A 27,685-nucleotide genomic window follows, 5' to 3' on the forward strand; every position below is an offset into this window, starting at 1 on the left:
ATATACCAATAGTGATTCAAATATATAAGCTAACTTTTATAAATTTGGGAGGTTAACTAAAATTACAATTGTTATCTGGAATTACCTTCATGAAAAGTACTGAAAGGAAGCATCTATCAAAAGTCTAATAAGTACTAATTATTAGAAAACTGGCAAATTGTATTATGAGGAAAACGGGAGAAACACTCAGGTTGAAATCCTGTATTCATGTAATTTCTCTTAACTACAGTTTCTAAACATTAGTAAAAATGCCATGTTTCGCTCTTTTTCGTGGCGCCTCCTAAGCGGCCGGCTGTCAAGATGAAGCTGATTATCTCATTCCCTGCCACAGGCTGTCAGAACCTCATCGAAGTGGACGATGAGCGCAAGCTTTGTACGTTCTATAAGAAGTGCATAGTCACAGAAGTGGCTGCCGATGCCCTGGGTGAAGAGTGGAAGGGTTATATGGTCCGAATCAGTGGCGGGAATGACAAACAAGGTTTTCCCATGAAGCAAGGCGTGTTGACGCATGGCAGAGTGCCCCTGCTGTTGAGTAAGGGGCACTCTTGTTATAGACCAAGGAGAACTGGAGAGAAGAAGCACAAGTCTGTTCGAGGATGCATCATGGATGCCAATCTCAGTGTTCTCAGCTTGGTTATTGTAAAGAAAGGAGAGAAGGATATTCCTGGACTGACAGATACTACTGTGCCCCGTCGGTTGGTCAGCATACAATAACTTAGGATACCTTTCCCAAAGAAAGGAGGGGATGTGCAAAGGTTCTGTGTTTCCCAAATCATAAAAACAGCTCCAGAAAGCCTAGATTGCTCGGGGTTTGCAAAATCTAAAAATGAGGTATATGTAGAAAGTCATTTGGACAAAAGATCATGCAGAATTTCTTAAGTTCTTTGACATTGCAAGAAGGATGATTTGGAATATGAATAAGATAGTTCAGAGGAAGGTTTTGAGCCATATAATGCCATACTTAGATATTAAGAACCACTGGTAGCAAAAGCCCATGGTAGTATAGAGCAGTGACAGTTAGTGTTCAGAAGGTCAACCTATCAGAATCAAGGGTTCTGTTAGAGGAAACCATCATGCAAGGTGTTATGGAATTACTGACTTTTGAATGAACTGGCTGGCTCTTGCTGTAAATTTCTTGTGCAATAACAGCTGTGATTCTCCCCATTTGCCATGCATTTCCATGTTATGTGTACATGTAATCTCAGGATTGCATCTCAATCTTGGGCACAACTTTCTATACATTTGGGGTAACTGTCCCCAGCTGTGTTTATTTTTTCATTAACATAAATCTGGCCAGGGCCATTCTCCAGACAAAAGTGTTTCAGCTAAGATACCTTTTTTATGGAAGGACAAATGCAGATAAACATAAGCTCATCTCACTTACAGTTAAGAGAAAATAACCACTAGCAATTAAACCCTCAACTCTTTACCTTCACTCAGAGTTATTTATAAAAGAACCTAATTTAAGAGATTTACTACTCACATTCCTCAGATAGTGTTTCAGCTACTTGCTAGTTGATAAGTTAAAGTAGTTACTTCCCATTGACCTAAGGAGATTTCTAACAATGCCAGGTGAGTGGTAGGTACCAAGCTTTTTTTTCTTGTGCATATTAAGTTTTAATTCCTCCTTAACCAGGTGCTATTCCTAGATTTTCTCCTCAGTAATTACTCTGAGCAAAAGCTCCTTTACTAACCAAATGCTACATGCCCTCATGTATGTTGCCGAGCAACCGAACATATACCCCTCTCCCTACCAGGAAGCAGCTACAGCAGGGCAAAGGGGTGCCAAAGACAGTACACTTTCTAGTGACTTATTGACAACTAACATTCTACCTAGCCATTTCTAGATTATAGTTTGAACACATAAATTCCCTAATTGATTTTAGCCTTAAGTTGACCCTATCAGAGAACTCCCCTTTAGTCACTCCCCCTTTTGGGTTGTAATTGGAAGAACATTTAATTGCTTTCTGTATGGAACCTTATCACCTCTCTCTGCAACCCTGAAAACGTCAAGCCTTACATTGCTTTGCCAAAGAATTGCTGACTGTGTATATATACTGGCTCCCTTACAACACTGGAAAGAATTGATTTAGATGAACAAAGATGAGGACAGAGATGGAAAGAACCAGGTAGAGATGAGAGAACAGCAGAAAGGACTGAGAGCAGAAGGGACTGAAAGGAGCTAAGTATGAGAACAGAAAAGAAGCTGTGTAGACAGAATTGATTTAGAAGAGTAAAGTGATTGGACTAAAGAACTCAGTGTTCTTAGATTCATTTGATATCCTTCAGATTAGAATCCTCAGCTGGTTGTTAGACTCTTCTACAGACCCTGGGAGAAAACAATAAAGGCTGGACCTATTATTGTTTTGTTACTTAGACATTCTTTAATAAAAACTTGAGGAAATTGTGTCTGAATGCAAAGCAAAGAACTTAGGGAGTTGGGAAAAATAGCTTATCTATTTGTTCTTGGTATGATGCCAGATATGATCCACAGCTGTTGATCTAAATTTCATGAGTTCTCACTAGTTTGGTTTATTTGTTTCTGTAGGTTTTCCTGTCATGATCTTGATGCCCCTTGCTCATAGAACCTCTCTTCCCTCTCTTCAACTGGACTCCCAGAGCGTGGCCTGATGTTTGCTTGTGGACCTCTGCATATGCTTCCATCAGTGACTAGAGAAAGGCTCCATGATGACAATTAGGGTATTCACCAATCTGATTACTAGAGTAAGCCAGTTCAGGCTCCATCTCCACTATTGCTAATAGTGGTATCTTTTTCATTGCTTTCCCATTCCATCCCTGTTCCAGCTTGACTATCCCTTACATTCTCATCCCCCACCCCTACCCTCCATTGCTCACCCCTCATCCCTAGTTTACTCATGGAGATCTCATCTATTTCCCCCTTCCCAGGGTGATCTTTGTCCCTCTTTGGGTCCTCCTTGTTAGCTAGCTTCTTTAGACCTATAAGTTGTAATCTGGCTATCCTTTGATTTACTTCTAGTATCCACTTATGAATGAATACATACCATGTTTGTCCTTCTGATTCTGGGTTACCTCATTCGGGGTGATATTTTCTAGTTCCATTCATTTGCCTGCAAATTTCATGCTGTCATTGTTTTTCACTGCTTATCCATCCCTGGTGCATGAGTGGGCCTTTTGGAGCCCACTCCTATGATTGGACACCTTGCACAGGGGAGGGGATTTTAGAGCTCCTTCTACTAAATGTACCTCCCCTTACCTTCTTGTAGGAGGGAATAGGGGTGGGTTGAGAGGGAGAAGCTGGAGGAGCAGGAGGAGGGAAGAGGGGTATCTTTGGTATATAAAAATGAATAAAAAAAATTTAATAAATTCCCAATTGTTGAAAAGTTACAAAAATAAAAAAGGAAGATGAAAAACCACATAAGCAGGAGTAGATGAGTCACAGTGGGAGAAAGCAGCTCACTTCAAGTTTTGTCAAAGTTACGCTGTCAGATATTTTATTTTGAATTCAGTCTTATCTATTACAAGCTTCTTGGTGCGTTTTAACAGCATTGTTCTTATCTTGTTTATCTACAATGTGAGACATGGTAATCTTGTTATTTTGTTTGAAAGCATATTCATTTCACTATTATATAATTTCTGTTATTTCCTTATTCACTTCCACATATCTTCTTAGAAATACACCTTTCAAGTATATTGATATGTGATGACATTTCCGAATTGTTTTTCATGAATATTAATAGCACAATCTCTTTAGTAAATTAAAGACGGTCTATTTTATTTTTACTGAAGAAAACTTTAATTTTCATTGGTGATTAATAAAAACAATATAAATTCCTTTAGGAAATGTTTCCTTGGATAGAAGATAGATACATACATGAATCAGGAAACTGCTATTAAAGGATAATCCAATAAGAATTTACACATTAACTTGAGAGCACTTTGTAACTCATAGTTGCATCTTACTAAATTAGGATTTGATATAGTGAGGCTTTTTGAGAAACTTCTTTTTGTGTGGCCAAAAAAATTCAAGTTATTCACACTCCATCAAATGTCGTAGGTTATTTCGGATCATCTCTCTGTCAAAGTGAGTATTAACTAATTGGTTACAGGAAAATAGAAAGTGTGAAAAACATATCAGGTAATAGAGGTAATTTATTTTTTGAAAGCAGTTGTTGACAGGTTGGCACTGCATCCAGTTAACACTTGTACTTACTTAAAATGATTCTTCCTGTCAGAGAGGACAGTGACTGTACTTTCACAAGACATATGAGCAGACATTCCTCTCTGATTTTCTTTCCATATATTTGAACTGAAAATGAAAACCAATGTTCACTATCTTTGACAGATGCTTTATCAACATTTTTAACAGCTGCAATGTCTCTAGATACCCATTTAATATTTTTGTCTTTCAAACTGACAATTATTTTCCATATTTCAACTTTCTCTTTGGTGAATTAAGATGAACAGTAGAGCTGAAAATATGTGCTAAATAAATTCTGGAAGGAAAAGTTTAATCAACATTGATATGGACTATAGTTAGTGTTATATAGTTATAGTTATATATAACTATAACTATAACAATATATATATATATATATGTAGTTAGTGTTGTATAACTATAGTTTTATATATATATATATATATATATATATATATATATATATATATATATATATATATATAACAAAGTTCTGCTTTCCCCAAATATTTGTGTTATCATAATTTCAACAGTTTCTATGCTGGGTAGTAGTGGTTTCTCATTTTTGTAAATAAATTATGATTTCTGGTGGTTATCTCAGATAAAATTTAGTTTCTGAGGATACTTTAGAATTTTTTTTGCATGTGTATGTATTTCTCCTGTGTAAGGGAACATGTGTGTGCATGTGTATGGAGGACCAAGTTTGAACCCAAATTTCTTCTTAGATCACGCTTCACCTTATTTATTGATTCTGGGTCTTTTGCTAAATCTGGAGTCCATCAACTTGGCTAGGCAATTTAGCCAGGTTCCTCTCTCTGCATCTCTAGTGCTACTATTACAGGATGTCATGCCCATCAGCTCTAATGTAAATGCTGGGGATCCATCCTAATTCCAATCACATGGAAGCTTAGTATTCTCTACCTGCTGATGCATCTGATCAGCTCCTGCAAATTCTCAATTAGTAGCCAATACTTTTACTTCATTGTTCCCACAGAAAGCATAACAACCTAAAATCTGTAATTACTTAATAATACCCTTCTCTTTTAAATTAGATTAAAATCAAAACGCAAAATTTCTGCTTGTCTTGTTTTACAGTAACAATGGTTCTACTTTTTGAAACCAAAGGCACATATAAAATAGAAAGTAGGACTTGAGAGAGGAAAAATGAAAAGCACTGAAGCATTTTGGAATTTCAAAAGTGGAAATCAGAGAGAAGATATGAAGTATATTGAAGAAAATAATTGTATTAAATGTTAAATGTTTTCATAAGACAATTAACTGACTCTTACCACTCTATTGTACCTGCTACCTTTTGTGCTTGCTATCTGCCCTACCCTCCCTCACCTTGTCATTTTGTATTTCAACTTGTTTGTTTAGAGTGATATTATTTATTGTTATATATCTGCTAAGGAAATATATGAACATATTTTTTTAATTAAGGCTTTTTTATTCTTTGAGAATTTCATGTAATGTATTCTGATCATATCTTTGCCCTTCTTCAATTCCTTCCCAGTCATCCCCCACTATCCTTTTTCACCCAGCTTCATGTTTTCTTTCTCTTAAGCTGTCTACTAAAAGATAAAAAAGTCCATGGACTAGTTTGTGTTGGCGGAGTAAGCTGTGAGTGATGCCTGCCATAGAGTTTGATTGATATACTAAGTATAACTCCATTAATAAAAATGTGACTTTCCTCCATCCAGCATCAATCAAATGCCAGTAGTGCCTTGAATAGCTATGGGAAGGAGTACTCTACCTTTCTTCCATGCCAGGGCTTTGTCTGGCTTGAACCTGTGTAGGTCTTTGGAAAGCTGCCACAGAATTTATAAGTCCCTAAAGAAAAGTATGTGATAGAGACCTTTTGCTCAGGGCTGAGTGCTTCAGCCTCTTATTTTCTTCCAATGTGTGGTTGTATGTCTCCACATTAATTTCCATCTACTGTAAACAAAAACTTCTCTTATATTTTAGCAATGCACTAGTGTGTCTATATGGCAATGTATTTTTTTTTGCATGGGGGGGGCTTTTTGAGACAGGGTTTCTCTGTGTAGCTTTGTGCCTTTCCTGGAACTTGCTTTGGATTCCAGGCTGGCCTCAAACTCACAGAGATTCACCTGCCTCTGCCTTCCAAGTGCTGGGATTAAAGGCGTGTGCCACCACCACTGAGCACAATGTAATATTAGAAACAATTTATTTGTTATGATTTTTTAGTAGATTAATACTAGCAATTTTTCCCATGCGGATTATGACCATTTTACTATCAGGATGTTAACCTCATTGACAGTGTCAGGCATGGGTTTCATCTTATAGAGTCATCCTTAAACTCAATTTAAAAGTGGCTGATATCCCCAAAATATTCATGCCACTATTGTACTACTGCGCATATCTTTTCAGATAAATCTTTGTTATACCTTATAGAGTTTATAGCAAGGTGAGATTGATTATTATTTTTCTCTATGAGTGCTAGCCAATATTGATAAAACTTCCATTTGAATACCAGTTAGATTTCTGCATGTTCTATGAAACAAGTATGTGCTATTTTAAACACTGTCAAACTCTGGAAGATAATCAAGTTGAGAATGAAAAGTGGCATATCTACTATTTAAATCAGGGTAGAAGTTCCTGAAAACACTAAGTACCACAAGATCCAGTTCAGCAACACTTGGATATATACCTAAAGGACTGCACATATTGTAGGCACTGGTAATTAATTTTGAGTTACCAGAAACTGTGTTGGTGATCTGTTAGGGAAAGAAATAAAAGCACTTCCCCTTGGAGTCATTTAACCAAGAACTAGTACAGATTTGAATTTTCTTCTTCAAGTTCCATCTTCTGTTTGGTTGTTGCATGAATCTGAATCTATGCCTTCCTGAAGGCTGCCTTATGAATATGTTTGTCCTGGTGTTTGTGTCTGTACTTGTATGTTTATGAGTCTGTGTGTATCTGTCATGTAACTGTGTGTCTGTCTCTCTGTATCTGTCTAACATACAACTTTTCTCTATCTTTATTGAACATAGACATCATCACATGGGGTAAAAGAATGGGATACTTTACAAAAAAACAAAAACAAAAAAAAACAACAAAAAAAAAACTTTAACAGAGTTTTGCAAAGGGTTAACCATCAGTTCTAACTGATTTCTGCTGGGGACCAGCCTCAGCAGTTTTGGGAGTCTGAAGAATGGGATACCTGGAAGGCACAATAATGACTGAGAGACAATGTTCGTGCAAGCTGATAGGTCACTTTGGCCTTCTGTGCTTGCTAACTTTCTTTTGCTTCCCTGGTTTCTCTTAGCTTCTCTTAGTTTTTCTTAGTTTATCTTAGCTTCTCTAACTTCTCTTACTTTAGCTCCTGCTTTTGCCCTGGTAACCTCAGTCTTTTATTATCATAAGTAAAGGGGAACAGAAAGAAAAGGGGAAATCACCCAATACAAAATGTTCTCATGATTCCAAAAATTATTCTTAGAAAATCACCAATATTTTTTCATCATCTTTTACTAAACACAGGAACTATCCCAGACTTAACACTGAAGCAAGCATAATCTATTTTTATTATTAATGATTATACAATCTTTTGAGCACTTGACCCAAAGGCTAGCAACATGCAATTCACAAAAAAAGGGAAAAATAAGAACAGTGGTCAATGTACCAGACCATCATTTCCTTCTCACGGTCTGCTCCAACCTCAAGACCCCTGTAGGTGTCTAAGTTCCTCCTCAGCCCTCTGCAAACTCTAAGCCCCATGACTGGTGGGCCACAATGAACTCAAACAAGAAATCTGTCCCTGCACATCAGCAACTTCTGTCCTCTGTATCCAACAATTCCAAGGAAGACCTAATCTAATTTTTAAAGCTTCCATAAAAGGAAGCTCACCTTTCCTGGCAGCTCTTTTCAATCTAGGAACCCAACAAAGCTTGTAGCAATCACTCCATCAATTGTCACATTATCTCCACACTCCTTCAGGAGGAATAAAAAGTATCTGAATTAAAGTTGTCATTTCCCTTTCTTGGTGGGGGCCACTATTTTCCTCCTATTCTAGGTTCCCATACTTCTAGTTTGTCATCCCATGTATATGTTACTCCATCCATTGTCTTCAGCCAATACCCCTTAGGGTCTCAGGTTTTACACAATGTCCTTGGAATATCCTCAGAAACTGAGTTATTCATCATGGCCAATTTAAGTCCAGTGTGTTGATACACATCATATCATGTGCTATAGTTGACCACACATTTGGTATATCCAAGGCTAAAAAGCTTCCCCAGGCTGCAGGTTCTTTCCCATGAACTGCATATCTGCCTTAGCCCCTGCCTGGGTGATCATCTCTGTATAATTTCTTGTGAAATTTACTTCACTCCTTTCCTGCATCACAGAAATCACCATTGATCTAGGAACACAGAACATGAAGATCAGATAGAAGAAAAAGACTAGTATTTCAAGAAATATTTGTATGGAGGAGTACATGACATGTGCACAACATAAAGCATGAACTTGGGACACATAGGCATTTCTGCTTTGGCCCTCTAGAGGCATTCTAAGCAGAAGATCTGAAGGGGAACACACAGAGGGTTGATGGTCCACAATCTCAGGTCCCCTTTTCTCCAATCTCTGCTGGCAGCACATCAGCCATCTTATATGCTGTCCCTGGCAGATTTCAAATGACCCAAACAACAAATACTATTTATCAAACTGTTTATGAATATAAATTATTGCTTTAAACCTTTATGATAGTTTTTATGAAGTTGTTTTCAATTTCTATTTTTTTTCACAAATAATATACATGTATTGTCTGGGTCAGGGGACATGAAAGAGTACATAACTTAAGACTGAAGCTGCCCATTAGTTGGGTTGCTTTGACAAATATACTATGACCAAAAGCAACTTTAGGTAGAAAGAGTTTATTTTATCTAATAGCTTATATTTCATCATTTAGTGATGAATCATAGAAGCAGGAACTGAAATAAAGAACTTAGAGAAAGTAAGACTTTGTAGGACCTTGTTCTTATGGCTTGCTCATCTTACTTTCTTATATAACCCAGAACCACCTGTCCAGAGCTAGTATTACATAAAGTGACACATTCAAGGAAATGTCCCAAAGGCTTTCATACAGGCCAGTTTTGTAGAGGTGTTTTCTCTTTTGAGGTTCCCTCTTCCCAATTGACCCCAGCTTGTATCAGGATGACAAAACAAAACAAAATGGCAAAGAAACAAGACAAAAGAAAATCCACCTCACCAATGCACACTGGTTCCATCCTTTGCTTAACCTTGAAACGTTCTTTTCTAAAAGACGGGTTCACAGCAGTTTCTTAAGTTTGAACATAAACTATTAAAGAAAAAGAGACCAATGGTCATGAATATCCAAGAGACCAAGGATGGCAGTGGGGCATGATAAATTAGAGTTGATGAAGGGAGAAAAGAAAAAAGAAGAAAATAGAGATAACAGCATATTTATATTTTATTTTGAAAAATAAAAATGACACAGAATGTTGATAATGACATAACAATAAGATGAGCTAGTAGCAGAAGAAGTCCAGTAGTCATTAACCCATCAACTACCCTTAAGAAAAAGGAAAAAAAGTGTATAAATTTAGCATATCCTTGGTGACCAGGTAGTACCAGAAAAAGAAGCTCTGATAGAAGCTACAATTTTTGCCTTCCTGACATTTTATGAATTAGAAAATCTTTAATTTAATTTTTTTAGAATTTCTCTTTGTAGATGGATAGGACTTTGGGTGGTATATTTAGTTCATCTTACAGTCAATGCCTGTATATAATGAAAATAATGCAGATTGTACAATAAGTTGCTGTGGGATGTTCTGTATGTCAAATGTGCTGCTATGATTGGTTAATAAATAAAACACTGATTGGCCAGTAGCCAAGCAGGAAGTATAGGCAGGACAAGAGAGAAGAGAATTCTGGGAAGTGGAAGGCTGGGGAGAGACCTGCCAGCCACCATCATGACAATCGAGATGTAAGGTACTGTTAAGCCACGAGCCACATGGCAAAGATTAGATTAATAGAAATGGGTTAATTTAAGATAGAAGAAGTAGATAATAAGCAGCCTGCCATAGCCATATAGTTTATAAGTAATATAAGCATCTGAGTGATTATTTTATACATGGTTGTGGGACTGTGGAGGCTTGGTGGCACTGGAGAGAAGCTCTCCAGCTACAATAGGTCTACTATTAGATTTTCAAAGAACTTCAACACTTTTTCTCAAATGGGTGGCAGTACATTCAGGCACATTCTGGACTCTGGCAGCAGTAATTAGACTGTATAAAAGGACTACATGTAGTCAGTGTGAAAAAATGGTGCAGGTATATGGAAAGAGATGGAGGGAGTGAGAATGTGGGTGGATTTGACCTAAACATACATATACATACATACACACACACACACACACACACACACACACACACACACACACACACACATATATATGTATATACAAATATCTGAAGTTTTTAATTAAAAAATGTACAGATGGAATAATACTAAGGTTATCTGTGATGTGATAGGATATGTTTCCAGATGAACTCAATCTCTAAGTAGCCTTTCTCAGACTGGGGTGATCAACTAACAAGCCATGTATCTTGAGCCTATATTTGTTCTTGTTGCCTGTCTGTAAGTAACAAATGTACATTGTTTAACTTATATGACTGTCTCACTAGACTCTTACATGTGAAAGAAAAGTTTTACAGAGTTGAATAATAAAAGAATAATTAGCTCATACAAATAAAAAGGAAAATTGTAATTCAATGAAAAAATGACTCAGAACTAGGTAAAGATAGTGAATACAAAACATGAAGAGTTCATGATGTAACCAGAAACTCTGAAATTAATGCAGATAATTTGAATAAAAATAAAATAGAGGTCACAATACAGTAACATGTTATTAAATACATTGTTAAATTTAGTAGTAGATGAAGACAAACTAAGGAGAGAGTTAATATACTGGATAAACAGAAGAAACCATTGTAAGTGGCAGCAAAGACACAAAAACGAGGAAGAGAAAGATGCAGATGCATTGTATGTACCTGGATAATAAGTAATAGTGAAGCAAAAACAATAGTCAAGTCTCAGAATTTCACAAGTTAAAGACAATAATTCTGAGATGCAAAAATTCTGACTTGGGGCTGGAGAGATGGCTCAGAGGTTAAGAGCACTGGCTGTTCTTCCAGAGGTCCTGAGTTCAATTCCCAGCAACCACATGGTGGCTCACAACCATCTGTAATGAGATCTGGTGCCCTCTTCTGGCCTGCAGGCTAAACACTCACTGTACACATAATAAATAATAAATAAATACATGTTTTAAAAAATCTGACTTAACAAAGGAAGTATGTTAAATATAAATTCAAAATGTATGGAGATATATAACCAAATAAAGTTTTATGATATTGAAAATAAACCTTTATGACAGGTGGTGGTGGCTCATGCCTTTAAACACAGAACTCAGGAGGCAGAGCCAGGCAGATCTCTATGAGTTCAAGGCCAGCCTAGTCTACAGAGCAAGATCCAGGACAGGTACCAAAACTACACAGAGAAACCCTGTCTCAAAAATCAAAAAGAAAATATACCTTTACATTAAATTATATTGTAAGAATGTAGAGTAAATAGTTGTATTCTCAAGAAAAAACAGTGGTCAAATATGGCTATTATTTATGACAAATTGATACTTTTTTAATAAGTATATTTTTATTCAAGAACAATTATGTGGGCTCCCCCTGTCTTGAATGTACACAGCTAGACATAGTCATTCAGAGCAAAACTGGCAGCAGAATTCTGAAAGATGATTTTGAAAACCATTTTGCTTTGTCCTGTACTACAATGGTCCGAATCCATTCTTCAGAGTCATACCCAACTGCATACATAGCTGAGTAATGTGCAAGTAAGTGTAGAACCTGTCGTGTAGTCTCGGCACATCTCTCCTTGACAGAAAATGTCTAATATCTAAAAACAAATGCAACTGTCTCCTATTAAAGGGGGAAATGGTAGTGCCACTCCAGTCATCAAATTTTCCTCAGTGTTCAATATCTGAAGCTGTGTGCAGTTCTAATTTCAAAAAGTAAGAGAAATCAATACAATGTTGTAATCTGAAAAGGATATAATGACAAGCTTTCAAGTTACAGCAGAAAGAGGGCCCTTGTAATGATACCTTGCTCTGTTCCTGTGTAGGTTCATTCCTCTCTCCTCCGTCCCTCTATCTTTTCCCTCCTCCTCCCATTCTCTATCTTTTCCTTCCTTTCTTCCTTCCTTCCTCTTTTTCTTCTTTATTTTTTTGATGCCATATCTTCCACTTCTACAATGTACAGATGATTGCCCATCCCTCGTGATTTTATATCTTGTCAAGTAGATATTTGGCATTGATATTTTTAATTGAAGTTTGGAAATTTTAATTGACACATTATATGTATTGTATATAAATAATACAGTGTTACAGGCCAAAGTAACAAGCACATCCACAACCTCAAATAATTAGCATTTTTGTTACCTTTGTTCAATATACTCTATCAGCTATTTTGAAATATACAACTAAAGCCTGTCAAGCAGGTATGTTTACCATGCTATACTAACATTAATACATTGGAAATAATATCCACTGAATTAAAACATGCATGTTTATTAATTAATGTCTTACTAGTTAGATGCACAAGATCCTAAATTCTTTAAAAGTAGTTTCAGATGATTATTAAAAATGGGTAAGTATTCAATATCTTCTGCAATATGATATTCACAAAACACACTTTACATTCACTATATCAATTAAAAAACCTACATTTTAGTGTCTTTGTTACAATATGTAAACAATATTATAAGATGAAATAGTATAATAATCAAAATCTCTCCTCTCTCTCTGTCTCTCTACATCTCTCTGTCTCTTTCACTCTGTCTACCTCTCTTTCTCCCTCTCCTTTTCTTCATGTCTTGGTGGCTAATGCAAAGCTACGATCCTAATCTTTTGAGTTATTTAAATAAATGTTTGTATAGATTGCAAACATTATATTCTAATATTGTCTTTTTTATGCATTCACATTTTTGTTTATTTAATTAGTTCATTAATTTGGGGTGAGATTGATGCTTACTGTGTAGTCCCAGTTGGGCTGGATCTCTGTATCTTCCTGTCTGGGTCTCTCAAGTGCTATAATTCCAGAATTTTCCCACCATTCTTAGCCTAAGTCATTTTTTTTTTCTCAAATAAGATTCTCCTCCAGTCTGAAACTTCCAAGGCATTTTAAAAAAATCTTTATTTTGTTTTTGAGATTATAGTGTAATTACATCATTTCCCTCTTCCCTTCCTTCCATCCAAACCCTCTCATATACCACTCCTGGCTCTCTTTCAAATTCATGTACTCTTTTTTTCCTTAATTGTTCTTATACGTATACATATATATGCATGTAGATTGATGTTTCTAGATATAAACTGCTCAGTCTGTATAATGTTACTTTTTATATGTTTTCAGTAGTGATGATTTGGTATCTTGTGTTTTTAAATTTCCCTCATCTTAGGTTTTAATTAGAGAGTTCCCACCATTGCCATTCACTTTTTGACTGATATTATGATCAAAAATTTCTGAAACATACCTTTATTTTAATATTTCCACAATGGCAACCAAGAAGTCATTCTGTATGCATTCTTCTCTATAGTGTTTCTGTTTAAAGGCTCATGGTCTGCCATCCATGATGTCACAACAAGGGACAGTTCAACTGAAGATTTTGGTACAGCATGACACATGTCCTTACAATCAGACTTTCAGATTGCCTTGTACATGCAATGAATCTGTGACATGTCATGCCCACAGCAGCTATGGCTAGTGTCTTATCTCTTTTTCTTCACAAATGACAAATTAAAGCTCAATCTGCAGCTGAGCTTGCTTGTCACTGCTTATTAACCAAGTCTGCATGGAAAATGTCTTGTGGGTGAAGTACTCTGTGCTTGCAAAAACTCAAACTGAAGGAGCAAGAAGTATTGAACTCATTTAATCCACCCCTACATTAGAGAATGAAAATGTTCACTATTCTCCAAATCAGTAAAGTATTCTGTTGCTTGGAGAAGAAAAACATGAGTCTTTTGAAACTTCTCCTACTTTCATAAAAGCTACCCTAAACATGGATTAAAAACAATAGAGAGACATAACATAAAAAGAATCACTTCCAGGAGGGTGATGGTTGTCTATATAATTCTCAACATAAAATTGTGTTTTATCCCTAGGCACATGGTTGGCAATCATTCAATTTTAGTTATTTTAAGGAAAGGAAAAATTCATGGTTTTTATTTAAAGCTATTCCATCTGTACAGTTACATTGTTCCCTATAGTAATAAAACTATCAGAGATTGCTTGAGATGGTTACATAGAAACACTACATTGTAAACATTTAAGAGTGTTTTCATGTAAACAATTAGTGTATGTTTAATATATAGACAATAACAAACCAGAATTATCACAGAGTCATACTTCAGTGACTGGGAAATCAAGAGAAACTATCTACTATTAATTTTCATCAGCCAAATTGTGTTTAAAATGTGTCCAAAAGGTTAGTTATATATCTGAATTTCAGTAAGAGTCACAAAAAAGCAAATAACAAGACAAACACTAAGAAATTTGTGTTATTGATTAGGGATGTAGAGCAGTTGGCACAATGCTTGCTCTCAAATTGACCTAAAGCACTACTTAAAAATTAAAAAAATATTCCCGAGTTATGGATGGTTTTCCTAATATGCCAATATACCAACATATGAAATACTGTGGTTGATGAATGTTAATAAATATATTTTCATTTTTATATACAGGATGTTTTAGACTGGAAGTATGATGACAAAGGTTTATAATTCCAACACTCAAGAGTTTAAAGCGTGAGACAGCCATGAGTTCAAGGCTAGCCTTTCTTACACTGTGAGACTCTGTCTCAAACAAAAGTAAAGAGAAATATGATGTTCCATATTTATCTATGAATCCTCTAATGATGTTATTTTATTTATAATATCTTTGAATGCTGTAATTTTGACATTTATACTCTTTTTCATTACTTTAATGTATATTTATTTAAAAGATAATAATAAGGAAGGAGAGGTTTTCAACATCATTTAGAATAGTCTCCTGATATAAAGAGACATTATTGGTAAATAATCGCTTTACAAAAAATAAAATACATCATTCTGTCTTAAAGTTTCACTGACTGTTTCAACCTTGGGGAACAAATCATGGGAAATATTTTCACCAATCAAATCTTACAAGATATGGCAGGGGCATGTCTGCAGGTCTATGGAGCAGAGGCCAGAACCACAGGTATAACAGGGCTCCCTGCTAGCAAGCAGCAGCGCTGTACCTTTACACACAGGGAGGAACTGCTAAGCTTCTACGCCTTGGAACTCTGTGGATGTGTGCTAGCCCTTACCTGAGGAAAAAAAAAAAGCAAACAAAACAATGACTGGAAAACGGTAAGGCTCTTCTTGATGAAGACCAGTTGTAAAGGAGAAAACAAGACCAAACCCAAAACCAAGCCGAGAGTCCTTACACGGGTAGGACTTGGAAATTGTCAGACTTTTCTCTCTTCAGACCTGTCTTATTTCTCACACAGGTGACAGACGCTGATGCCTCTGGGGGCGTTCACTCTCTTACAGAGCCACAGATTCCCATCACTGCTATACCCAGTAGAGCAGTTGCAAAAGCGGGGAAAGCCTGCAAAGTGAGATGCTCAAGTCCTGTCAACTCTGGAGGTTTACATGCTCCTCAAATAAGAATGAAAAAAGATGTTTCTCTAGATTCAGATGTGCTGAAAGAGTTTTCCAGGCCAAAGCCATCAACCGGATGTGGGAATTTGTGAAAAAAATTATAAATTCATACAAAACATGATGTAAATTAAGACAAATGTAGATTAAAATGTGCCATTATGGTCTCTTTAAATTTTGGAATTTTTTCCCACAAAAATGTAAAAGTGGGCTTTTTCCTGGATGCTCAACAATGCTAGCTATAGAATTCTGTGCAACACTGTACACACAAGCACACAGCACACACACACACACACACACACACACACACACACACACACACACACACACCTCTGGGAAAATTTTTCCCCAGTTTGTGTGAACTTCAAAATGACCATTTAAGACATAATCAAAGTCAAGATACGTCTCAGCATTGTCTTGACATCTGCATGCTCACAGTTTCAAACAAGCTAAGGTGGAAAGACAGAGTCAAAAACCTAGATGACATGGGCACTTTGGATTTGCAAGTTTAAGGAAATTGGAGTAAAAGTTTGATTCTTTTCTGACGAAATACTTTCATATGCTCTAGGAAGTCCCTAAATTATGATAATTATAGCTGACTTTAAAAATTCATCAACTAGTTTCTGCTGTATACACACTGACATCCATGTATCCTCCAATGTTGACTCTTCTGGCTTGGCCTCTAAGTTTGAGGGGCTAGGGGTCCTGGAAACTCCAGTAAATGGAACTTCTCATGCCTAAACAAGGGGTTATGTGTCTTGGCAACAAATTTTGATCCACATTTGATAGGTATCAGGAATCTTTGCTTGTTGGTTTCCAAGGTGAGGGAGGAAGCAGGGAAACACTCTTTCAGAGTGGCATGTTCAGCTTAAGCCTTTTCACTGTTCTGTTTCAATTGGGACCATGAAATGTCTGTCCATTTCTTAAACTTCAATGACAACACTTGCTAGGCCACCCTGAGAGTCAGAGTTAAGCCCATATTGAGTTCATGCCTCTTCTTGTCAAGCTCCATCTTCAGAGTTCTTGTGCTTATTAAAGATCAGTCCTTGTTCAGTGGTGCCATCTGCAGGGAAGGCAGAACTGGATGTTTGGAAATCTTCTGCCATTAGGGGCATGGTGGTAAACCACTCCTGCTGGCTTCTCATGTGGCTTATTAGTTGAGTCTTCCCATCTTTTTGAGTCTCTGTCTTCAATACCTTTTGGCAAAGTCGTGTAGAACCACATGTACCTTGGCAGTCTTCTTAAATAATCCTATGGCCTCAAAGGTATGGCTGTCTACATGCATAGACATGGTGTTTGGGTAATGTTCTTGTACAACAGCCCAGCTTTTACTAGTCCAGTTTCATCATGGGGTTCATAGCCTGGAGGTGGTGTGCTCTTTTCTTTTGTTCCTGGATCTTTATTCTTTCCTTGCTGGGAGACCTTTCTCAGTTATCTTCAATGGGTGTTTCATGGTATGATGACCAAAGTGATGAAGGCTGTGGTTAAATAAACTGTGTAATCCATTGAGTTCTCATATTTTGGTTTCTTAGATATTTTGGAAGCCAAGGGCTTTCTTTCAAGGGCTTTATGGAGCTGACTAAAGGTAGAAATCTGCAAAGCATGCTATGTACTGTGCATACCTTCCCATTGCTGTCTAATTATAATGTTCAGTAACATTAGTACCTTCTTTTTTTGTTTGTTTGTTTTTATTTTTGTTTTTCGAGACAAGGTTTCTCTGTGTAGCTTTGCGCCTTTCCTGGAACTCACTTTGGAGACCAGGCTGGCCTCGAACTCACAGCCTGCCTCTGCCTCCCGAGTGCTGGGATTAAAGGCGTGCGCCGCCGCCGCCGCCGCCGCCGCCGCTGCCACCACCACCTGGCTAGTGCCTTCTTTTAAACACGGGTCATAAAGGCCCAAACTATTTTCCATCATGGCTACTGATGCCAGGCACTCCAGAACTCTCCTCAGAGCCTAGCCTGTGCTTAACTGCTCCTTGGCAGTGTGATAAGATTTCTTACATAGTAGCTCAAGGGACCATCCTCTAAGTGGACTACAGATAGACATGCAAATATACAAGTTGCTTTAGATCATGGATCACAATAATGTATGACTTTATCCCATTGTCACTGGCATGTAACCACTTGCAATATGGGAAGGATGCCAAGGCAGCTAGGCTTCTCTTTCTGTGTAGAAACCGGCAGGGTCTTGACTGATAGCGTGTATCTTGATAATTCTTTCTAAATGTCTTTCTCTGATAACAGGGCACGGTCAACAGGAAATGACAACAGAGGATGGTCAAGGACAAGGGCATTTATTTATTTCTATTTATCATAACTGAAGCAAAATCCACAGACTGAAGTGTTTTGTACTTATCTTCTGTTAACAGTAGTGAGCTAGATGGTCAGAATACCACCCATTTCATCCAGAAGGGTGTCTTTGAGCTTCTACACACAGATCAGAACAAAAAGTCCAAGTCGGCCTTGAATAAATGACTTCTGGCAACCAGACCAACCCACATCTCATCCCTCAGGAGTTCTAGTCATGAATTCCACTTTCTGCTCCCAGCCACTTCCTTGCTCCTCATTTTGTTCTGGGCAGTTCCATAATTTTCTCCTAAGTGAGATTACCACTACCCCTCTGTTTGCTAGCAAATGCAGGTAGACACAGCCTTGAGAGCCTGCTTGATGTGGGACACCATGTTCTGTACAGGCACAAGTTATTCTTTCATTGGATATAATGAGGAATGTTTTGCCACAGCATGGTTATCATCAATCACAAAAAATTCTCATAGGATGCTCTCTTCTTTGTGATGAGCTGGTGAAAAGGCAATGCCTTTTCCTCCTTTCCCTATAGTGTTCGGGAATCACCTTTGGTTTATCTTCAGGTTGTGATGACTTTCCTTAGTGGTGCCAATGCTTCGGCTTCCTTGTCTGCATCTCCTTTTCTTGTTTTTAGGCACCATCGCCAAAGCTGCCCTTCTGCTATCAGGCCACTACAGTCTTCACTTCTCTACCATCCCCCCATAGAGTCACAAGGCATGCATGAGAGCAGCTTCAGTTCCAACTACAAAGACAAAAAGAGGATGAGGGTCTCAGGCTGAAAGGCAGGTAAACAGGTATTATATTCTTGATGACCTGATTATCAGATAACTGAAATATCATAAAAAGAGAAAACATGCTTTTGTATTTTATTCGAGAGTGGTGACCAAGATTAATTGGTGTGATATCTGAACTTCAAGCAAATGCTAGCCCAGAAGCAGACTTTGTGCAATTTAGAATTATCACTGAATTTTTGTATTGGGAACAATCTGTGCCCTTGAATTGAACACCAAATTGCATTCTGTCTTTTTTAGAATATTGTTGGTTTTATACTAGCGATTTTAACAAACAAAGAAATGTCAAATATATATAGATATATAGATATATAGATATAGATAGATGGATGGATAGATAGATAGATAGATAGATAGATATTTTAGCACTGAATTAACCAATCACACAGAACCATGGCTACACAGCTTGAACCGCAGGCTTTTCAATGATTATACACAAAGAAACATCACAAAAATGGAAGGCAGAAAGCTATATTAGAAATATTAAACTCACCCGGGTGGTGGTGGCTCACGCCTTTAATCCCAGCACTCAGGAGGCAGAGCCAGGCAGATCTCTGTGAGTTCAAGGCCAGCCTGGGCTTATTAAACTCAAGCCCTCCATTTATAAAATGAACAATATAAACTTTTAATATATATATTATTTCTAGAACATAATGATTATTGGCATAAATAAGGCAGGCCACAGGGTCAATAATATACTGAATTCTGTAGTTAGCTGTAGGCACATCAGACAATTCCTTTCTTTCGCTCTCCAACAATCCTATACAGTTACAATACAGAAAGAGCCATCACTGGACCATGTGATAACAATTGTACACAGAGATAAACTGATAACCATCACAATTAGTTGACTGATAAAAAGCCAAGATAAGTGCATATAACAAGCACTGGAGTCTTAAAGGCATGACTGCTCACCATTATTTTTGCTTAACTCATACCATGTTGATATTATTGACCTTTAAAGTATCACTTTCCTGATACAGTAGATGAATAAATAGAAAATCCATTTACAAGAGTCAATGAGCAAAGCCTCTGTCAACTGGCATTCTCCTGTGAGCTGGCACATTTCAGTGATTCATTTAGGCCTCCACTTCTGCTTCAGACTGACTCTATTAAACTGGAAACCAAATATAATTGGCCTCAACTCTAACATAAAATGTATGAATGAGCATTCAATTAGCAATCTGCTTTGCATGAATGAATTTATGAATGATTTTTAAAAAGTATGCTTCTTCTGTTCTTGGTATTTATAAGAATTAGAGCAATCCAATAGAACTATAAATAAATAATTCAAGTTCTTCAAAAACTGCAAACTATTATGTCATTTTAACAAAAGAAGTATCTTCTAGTATAATTCAACACACACCAGTTTTGAATGAAGGGATACCAAGAAATTACCCCCCTTTTCTCTGTTATAAAATAGTTAACTATATGATAGAAGGGAAGTATAATTCATATGATGTGTTAGCATATTACAAAAGGAGCAGAAAATTTAATGAAAGATTGATAACTGGGTTGTTTTACTACATAGTCATAGGATAAGGATGCTGTTATCAAACAGACTAAATTAGTTTTAATTTATTTAATACATTTATTTTTTTAGCAAATTTCCAATGTGTTTTGATGATATTCACCAACCCCTCTCACTCTTTCCATATCCATCCTCTCACCTATGCAATTAAAATTTTGTCATTAAAAAAAAACCCTAAAAACATCAATACCAATTTGTACTCCAAAGTGTCTTGAGTCTATGACTTTCCATAAAATAGATTGACTTAAAAAGCTGAACAATCCCAGCACCTGAGAGGCAGAAGCTGGCAGATCTCTTGAGTTTCCAGCCAGTTTAGTCTACAGGGCAAGGTCCAGGACAATCAGGGCAATATGGAGAAAACATTTTACAAAAAAAAAAAAAAAGTAATAGTAAGAGGGGCACAGGAAAAGTTTAGCAAGTAAAAATGAGCTAAATAACTTTACTCAAATTAAGATCCACATGATCAGTACAAAACAACAAATAATAGCACTTATTGAGAACTTGCTGTCACCAGGCTTTAAGAGTGTTTTTACTTTGATTTAGGTATAAATTTTTCAGCGCATTAAAGGCATTTGGTAAATTATGTGGAAGTAGCTAAAATTTAAATAGTTTAATACTTCTCTTAGGAAAAAGAAATCTTAAAAGAGATGTGCTCACATTACTTCATGTAATCACTATGAAAATATTCATGATAAGTAATTTATCAAGCAAAGTTAGACCAACTCTATGGATTTTGGCCTTTTGAATCATTATTCTGGACACATAATTACACAGTGTTCAAATAAGGACCTTAGAGAAATGAGTACAATGAAAAACTCAGGTGATCTATAGAAATTTCTCAAAATAAAACATGCAAGAGCCAGGAGAGCATGAAAAATACTTCACATTGCTAATTGTTATGGAAATGCAAATTGTAGCACAAAGAAATGCCATCTCATACATGGCTGAGTGTCTTTTATCAAAGAGATAAAGGATAGTCAGTGTTGGTGAGGATGTGGAGAATAAAAAGAACCTATGTACACCTATTATAGATATGTAAATTAGTATAGCCTTTGTGGAAATTACTCAAAACAACTAAAAGTAAATAATTCAGCATTTCCACTTCTACATATTTATTGAAATTACTTTAATACCATATGTGGAAAAGATGTCCAGATATCTATGCTCCTTATCCCCCTTAGTATCCCTTCAAACATGACTGGTATAACAATGCAATATATGTTCTCAATAGAATATTTCTTAATTCTAAACACAGGGAAATCACTATGGAATTCTGGAATGCTATGCTGAGGAAAAAATAAGACAGGCAGAGAAAAAGATATGCATGTCATATTCTCACATATTGAACATGTATAAACTTAGCTCATGTAATCAGATCCTAGAATAGTGGTTTAAAAGCCAAGGTTAATAGAGGGGTTAGGATGAGAAGATAATTTTCTAAAAGTATGAGTTATCAAGCAGGAAGAACATTTGCTGTTTTATTAAAAGGTCTGGTGAATATAGTTACCAATAGAATATTCAACATCTCAAGATTATTAAAAGCAATTTTTAAATGTTCTCACTTATAAAGATCACACATTTTTGGTGATAAATATATTAAATAGCTTAATTTAATCACTGAACATTATTTTGATTAACTCTAATGTCATGTTTTGCTAGAAATTCATACCATTATAAATTGTAATCTTACAATTGTTGTGTGATTTTTCCTGGGGAGATATGAAAAATGTTTGGTTACCTTAGTTGGGACACTAATGACAGATCAAATAAATTATCCTATAATAGTATAATGAACCTATAAGTTTCTTATGGTTTCCTAGATGGGTGTCCGTAAAGGATTGTTCATGATAGAGTTTATTTTCAACTCTCAATGGAGCTACTAGAAGGAAAGGCCTTGGGAACCTTAAACTTTCCTTCCTGCACTGTGTAAGTTTTAATTACTTCTTGAGTAGTATTACTTTTCCCTCCAGGAGGGACTGTTTCAAGTCACAGGAAATAATGAAAAGAAGGTTGATACAGAACACTATCCCAGGATTTAGGTCCTAGTGAGAACAAGGGAATGCTAGTTGATGTTCCAATTAAAAATAACAATATTAGACAATAGCAAATTTTCACAAAAATCAGATATAACTGTGGATAGATTTAAAACCTGGAGACATAACAGAGCTGAATGACTGCAAGAATATGAAGCAATTGGAACTTTTTATAACTGAGAATGAATATAGTCACTTTAGGAGGGCAAATTTGCCAGTTTCTTTTTCTTTCATTTTCCATTTTTTTGAAAATATACAATTAGGCTTTATTGTCGCATCTTTTTTCAAACACAATGAGTTTGTTGTCTCCCGCACCTCTGACCTGTCCTCCCTCTACCTTCTGTACTCTTGTATCTCCAGTGACCTTTCCTATGTCCATGTCACATGTGACCTTTTATCTTCTGCCTCCTCGCCCAATACCTCTTGTTCTCTCTTATGGTTTTCTATTTCATTTTATAGTCTTTACAACTCTCATAATCCCTTATTTACATAAAACAGAAACATTCCAACTCATAATACACATAAAACAGAAGTCATATGTTTACTTTTCTAACATTGTATCATTTAATTCATTATAAGACTTTGTAGATGAATTTCTAAATGGTCTTATTATATAAAAATAAAAACAAACTTGGAAACAGATATAGGGGTGAAAACCTGAGAGAGATCAGAGGAATAGGAACAGCCACAAGCTAACCTCACCTCACCAAATCCACAGCTTTCAAAAGAGAGCTACTTCCTGTCTACCCATGCCAATATGCCTTGTTATTCTGCCATCTGATTTGTTTCCTCTGTCCAGCTATATCACTTCCTCTTCCTGCCCAGCTCTGTCACTTCCTATGTACAGACCTCCATACCTCCATGGTTAACTAGTGTTGGAATTTAAGGCATGTGCCACCATGCCTGGCTTTGTTCCCAGGGTGGTCTTGAACTCACATAGATCCAGACAGATCCCTGTCCCCTAACTCATAGGATTAAAGGCATGTGCTAAAACTACATGATTTTTTTGTTTACTTATAATGGCTGGCTTTTTCCTCTAATCTCCAGCAAGCTTTATTTATTAGAGCACAACTAAAATATCACCACATTTCCTCTATTTTTGTCTAATAAAAAATAAAATTATAACTAATATAAGAAAACTATAGGGGGGAAAGAAAACTATATACAATAGTATAATAACTATATACTTCCATCATTTTCCTCCAAATTTTGGTCTTTCATTTTTCTTAACTGAATGAAATTTGATTAGGTGCATGTGCTAAATTTTCATGATCCATCTTACTGATGCTGATGGAGATCTAGCCTCATCCTCTTTCCTAGCTGATGTGAATAATGCAGCAATTAACATATATGCATAAATCTCTCTGGTAGGTTATGGTGTCCTTTTGGTATACAATCAGGGGTGTTTTAACTCAGCCATATGGAAGTTTTGTTTTTCTTTTTAGCAAATTCAATATTGATTTACAAAATGATTGCAATAATTTATGCTCCAAACAAGGAATAAGCATTTCACTTTAAGTCTGGCAATTTCTCATGAAACAAAATAAACCTTTATTATACAATTTAGTAACTGTGTTCCATAAGCTACTTACCATAGAACTGAAAAGTTATACGCATACAAAAACCTACACTTGATCAGTTATAACAATTTTATTCACTAAACACATTTAAAACAAATAACAGCTGGGCAGCAATGGCACACGCCTTTAATCCCAGCACTCAGGAGGCAGAGCCAGGTGGATCTCTCTGAGTTCGAGTCCAGCCTGGTCTACAAAGAGATATCCAGGATATGCACCAAAATGACACAGAGAAACCCTGTCTTGAAAAACCATAAATAATAAATAAATAAATAAATAAATATTATTTTGAGTAGGTGAGCTCAAAAATGACCTGAAGCACATGGATCAATTAGACTTTCAGTCAATCAATCAAAGAATGAAATTAAAAATACTTTCATTAAAAGACAAAACAGTAGTCACAAATGTACATATAAAATAAAAATAAATAATTAAAAATACAATTTATGAAAGTGATACAGATTCACATACATATTTTTTGAAGACTAGAGGCTGAGGGTGTGTCTCAGGTGCAACAGGAAGGGAATAAAACTACAAAATTCATGCCACTGACGTTACAATGTTTCTTTCAAATGATTTTATGTTCATTGACATCCCTTAGGAACAAAAAAAGAATTGAAAGATTGGATTAAAATAAGGAATTGTACTTTCTTATTTTTAAAATTTTTAATTAAAACCATATTAATAATTACTCCAGTAAGATTGTGTATAACAATTGAAATGCTCCAGTGAACATTAGTTGGATTATAAAATGTGTATCCAGGATGCTTGGGCTTAAATCCTCAGTGAAACAGTCACCAAGAATGTAGAATTGGATATGCTCCTAACAAGTTACATTCAACAATAAATTAGTAAATGTATCATACATTACACAAGATCATGAGCAGTGGATCCATCTGCAGTATCTCAGTCCTAAGAATTAACCTCACTTTGGAAAATTTGGAATAACCTAATCTGCAATTGGGCATATACTGAAATTCTTTCTTGTCTCCTCAATGGTATATAAGTAATCTGCTTTGACAGCACTTAAATTGTGTTATGTTGTATCTTAAAACAATTGTAAATAAATTAAAATGATTAAAGTTATGTTGGAGGGTATTCAGAGTGTATGTTAATTCAATGTCATTTTATACAAAGGACTTAAACACCTGCAGGTTGAGAAAAGTGCAGGATGTTCTGGATCCAGTATTCCATGAGCTCTGGTTTGACTACATTTACTCTCTGTCCAATTTATCCCTGTACTTTAATGAGTGCACAGAGGCTGTAACTTTTGCTTCAGCTGTCTAGACACTGCCTCAGTTCCTGGAACAGCTATTTAAGCTGGCTATAGAGACACAGAGCAGGGAATATTTGGAACACTGCATGGCTCTAGTATAACATTACTTTGACTAAAAATTACCGGAATAAGCTTTAGCAAATCACTTCAGCGAGAAATAGTACATCTGTTTTTAAATAAGAATAATCATTAGCACCTATTATAAATGGTATCCTTGAAGTATACCCTTAAAATTTTTGAATTGTTCTTTGCAACAGGAACTTGGCTGTTTTAAATATGTCTCTCAAATAATTGAGGCTCCTGGCCTTGATATTAAAATACCCAGCTAGCAGCTAGCACTTCTAATGTATTTAAAAGTATAAAAATATACTTTTCTGCAGTCCATCTTTTTATTTCATGAATGTAAATGTTCTCATTATCCAAGATGGCCATGGGCACAAAGCATCACCGCTCTAAAAGTGCATTTTAAATGCTTTAATAATCTTGGGTACAATTTGAGAGTTTTAATGTTTTCTCTTAACTGTCATTCATGAAATTAACAAATGAAAAATAAAGAAAAGAAAGTCATAGGCAAAGGAATGAGACAAAACTCAGAAATCCATGCTGCAGTGCTGTCATTTAAGTAGAGGTTCTCTTTCCAATGATCTGAAGACATTTCGGGGAGGAATGAAGAGACAAGGGTTTGGAAGTAGCATCTCTAAGGAAACTCTTGAATAAAAAATAAAATTCACAAAAGCTTAAGGAAAATAAAGTTTAAAATGAGAGGATTTTCTACCTACTTCCCATCTGCCATGATCTTTTGTCATAAATTGTAATAAATAGCTTTCTCTAATTGAGAATCTATGAATGCTAACAGAGCCTAATTTTCTAGGGCTTAAAGGAGGAAAATAAGAGAAAACAACTAAAAAAGTATGATCTGTATTATAAAATAAAATTGTTCATATGTTCTGTAATGGAAGTATATTATCAATCATCTTACAAATATATATTAATGTTTTCGGTATTTAATTTTATATATTTATCAAATCCAAACAATATACTTAATTATTTCTATGCTCAACACAGATGATTTAGTCTAAGAGACTAGATACTCTCCAAGAAGTTCATGTACACTCTGGATAGAGATCCCAAGAGGTGATTTCTCATCAAAAGACATATCAATCATTCCTGTGGCTGTGATTAAAGAGAACAAAAGTTGCTTTGTCCACTCTTGAAGAACTTTCAGATTTCCATTGGAAATGACCTTTTCTGTAACAAGATTTTAAAGCACATTTCTTACTCTTATGTTGAAAAGTCCCCAAACTGTATTTAATTATTGATTAATTAATAGCCTTACAGTTATCATAGCTTGTTTTAAAATGTATAAAACATAGAATCCAAATGTTGACCTCAGATTACTCATTCAATCCAGTGTTAAACACACACATAACTTCGTGTCCTAATTTTATTCCTTTTGCTGTGTTAAAACACTGTGACCAACACAGGACGGGGCACCAACCACTCCGGGGAAGACCTGCCCTACTGGGCCCCAGATTCTGGCCTTAGGGCAGGACCCCCATCCCCACCAGGAGGGTTCCCCCTCTCCAAGACCCTCTGGTGAACCCTACAACCTCCACGCCCTGCCCCCACACCCATAAGCCCAAGACCCCAGCCACTTCCTGAGACTTAGAAACCAGCCCCCAGCTTCCATCCTGCCCCAAAACTCCAATCTGGACCAGAGGTGAGTGCCTAGGGTTGTAATAGAGAGGCAACCACCTCTGGGTCCCACCCCTGGACACCAGCCATCCCGGGAGGACCTGCCCAACTTGGCCCCAGTTTCCGGCCAATTAGTGGGCCCTGCGGGAAGGCTCCCCTTTTCCAAGACAGCAGGCAGACCCTGCAATCTCCACGCCCTGCCCCCACACACACCCCTTTGCTCTAGACCCCAGCCACTTCCTGAGACTCAGAGACCAGCCCTCAGCTCCCATCCTCCCCAGAACTCCCATCTGTACCAAAGGTGAGTGCCTGGGGTTATAATCAGAGAGGCAACTGACCCTGGGTCCCACCCCTGGACACAGGCCATCCATGGAGGACCTGCCCAACTTGGCCCCAGTTTCCAGCCAATCAGCTGGCCCTGCGGGAAGGCTCCCCATTTCCAAGACTGCAGGCAGACCCTGCAGTCTGCACACCATGCCCCCACACCCATTTGCCCAAGAACGCAGCCACTTCCTGAGAATCAGAGACCAGCCTCCAGCATCCTTTCTGCCCTGGAACTCCCACCTGGACCAGAGGTGAGTGCCTG

At 36.6% G+C, this 27,685-nt stretch overlaps 1 protein-coding gene across 1 annotated transcript; it reads left to right on the forward strand.

Moving 5' to 3' along the window:
- Nucleotides 1-300: 300 nt before the first annotated feature.
- LOC118592915 (40S ribosomal protein S6-like) lies at nt 301-18,901 on the forward strand. The gene is made up of 3 exons (XM_036201992.1): nt 301-699; nt 15,743-15,974; nt 18,831-18,901. Exons 1-3 carry the CDS (start codon nt 301-303, stop codon nt 18,899-18,901), a joined length of 702 nt encoding a protein of 233 aa, XP_036057885.1.
- The last annotated feature ends 8,784 nt before the right edge of the window (nt 18,902-27,685 follow it).

This window comes from Onychomys torridus, chromosome 11 (assembly GCF_903995425.1).
Source record: "Onychomys torridus chromosome 11, mOncTor1.1, whole genome shotgun sequence".
Classification (NCBI taxonomy): domain Eukaryota; kingdom Metazoa; phylum Chordata; class Mammalia; order Rodentia; family Cricetidae; genus Onychomys; species Onychomys torridus.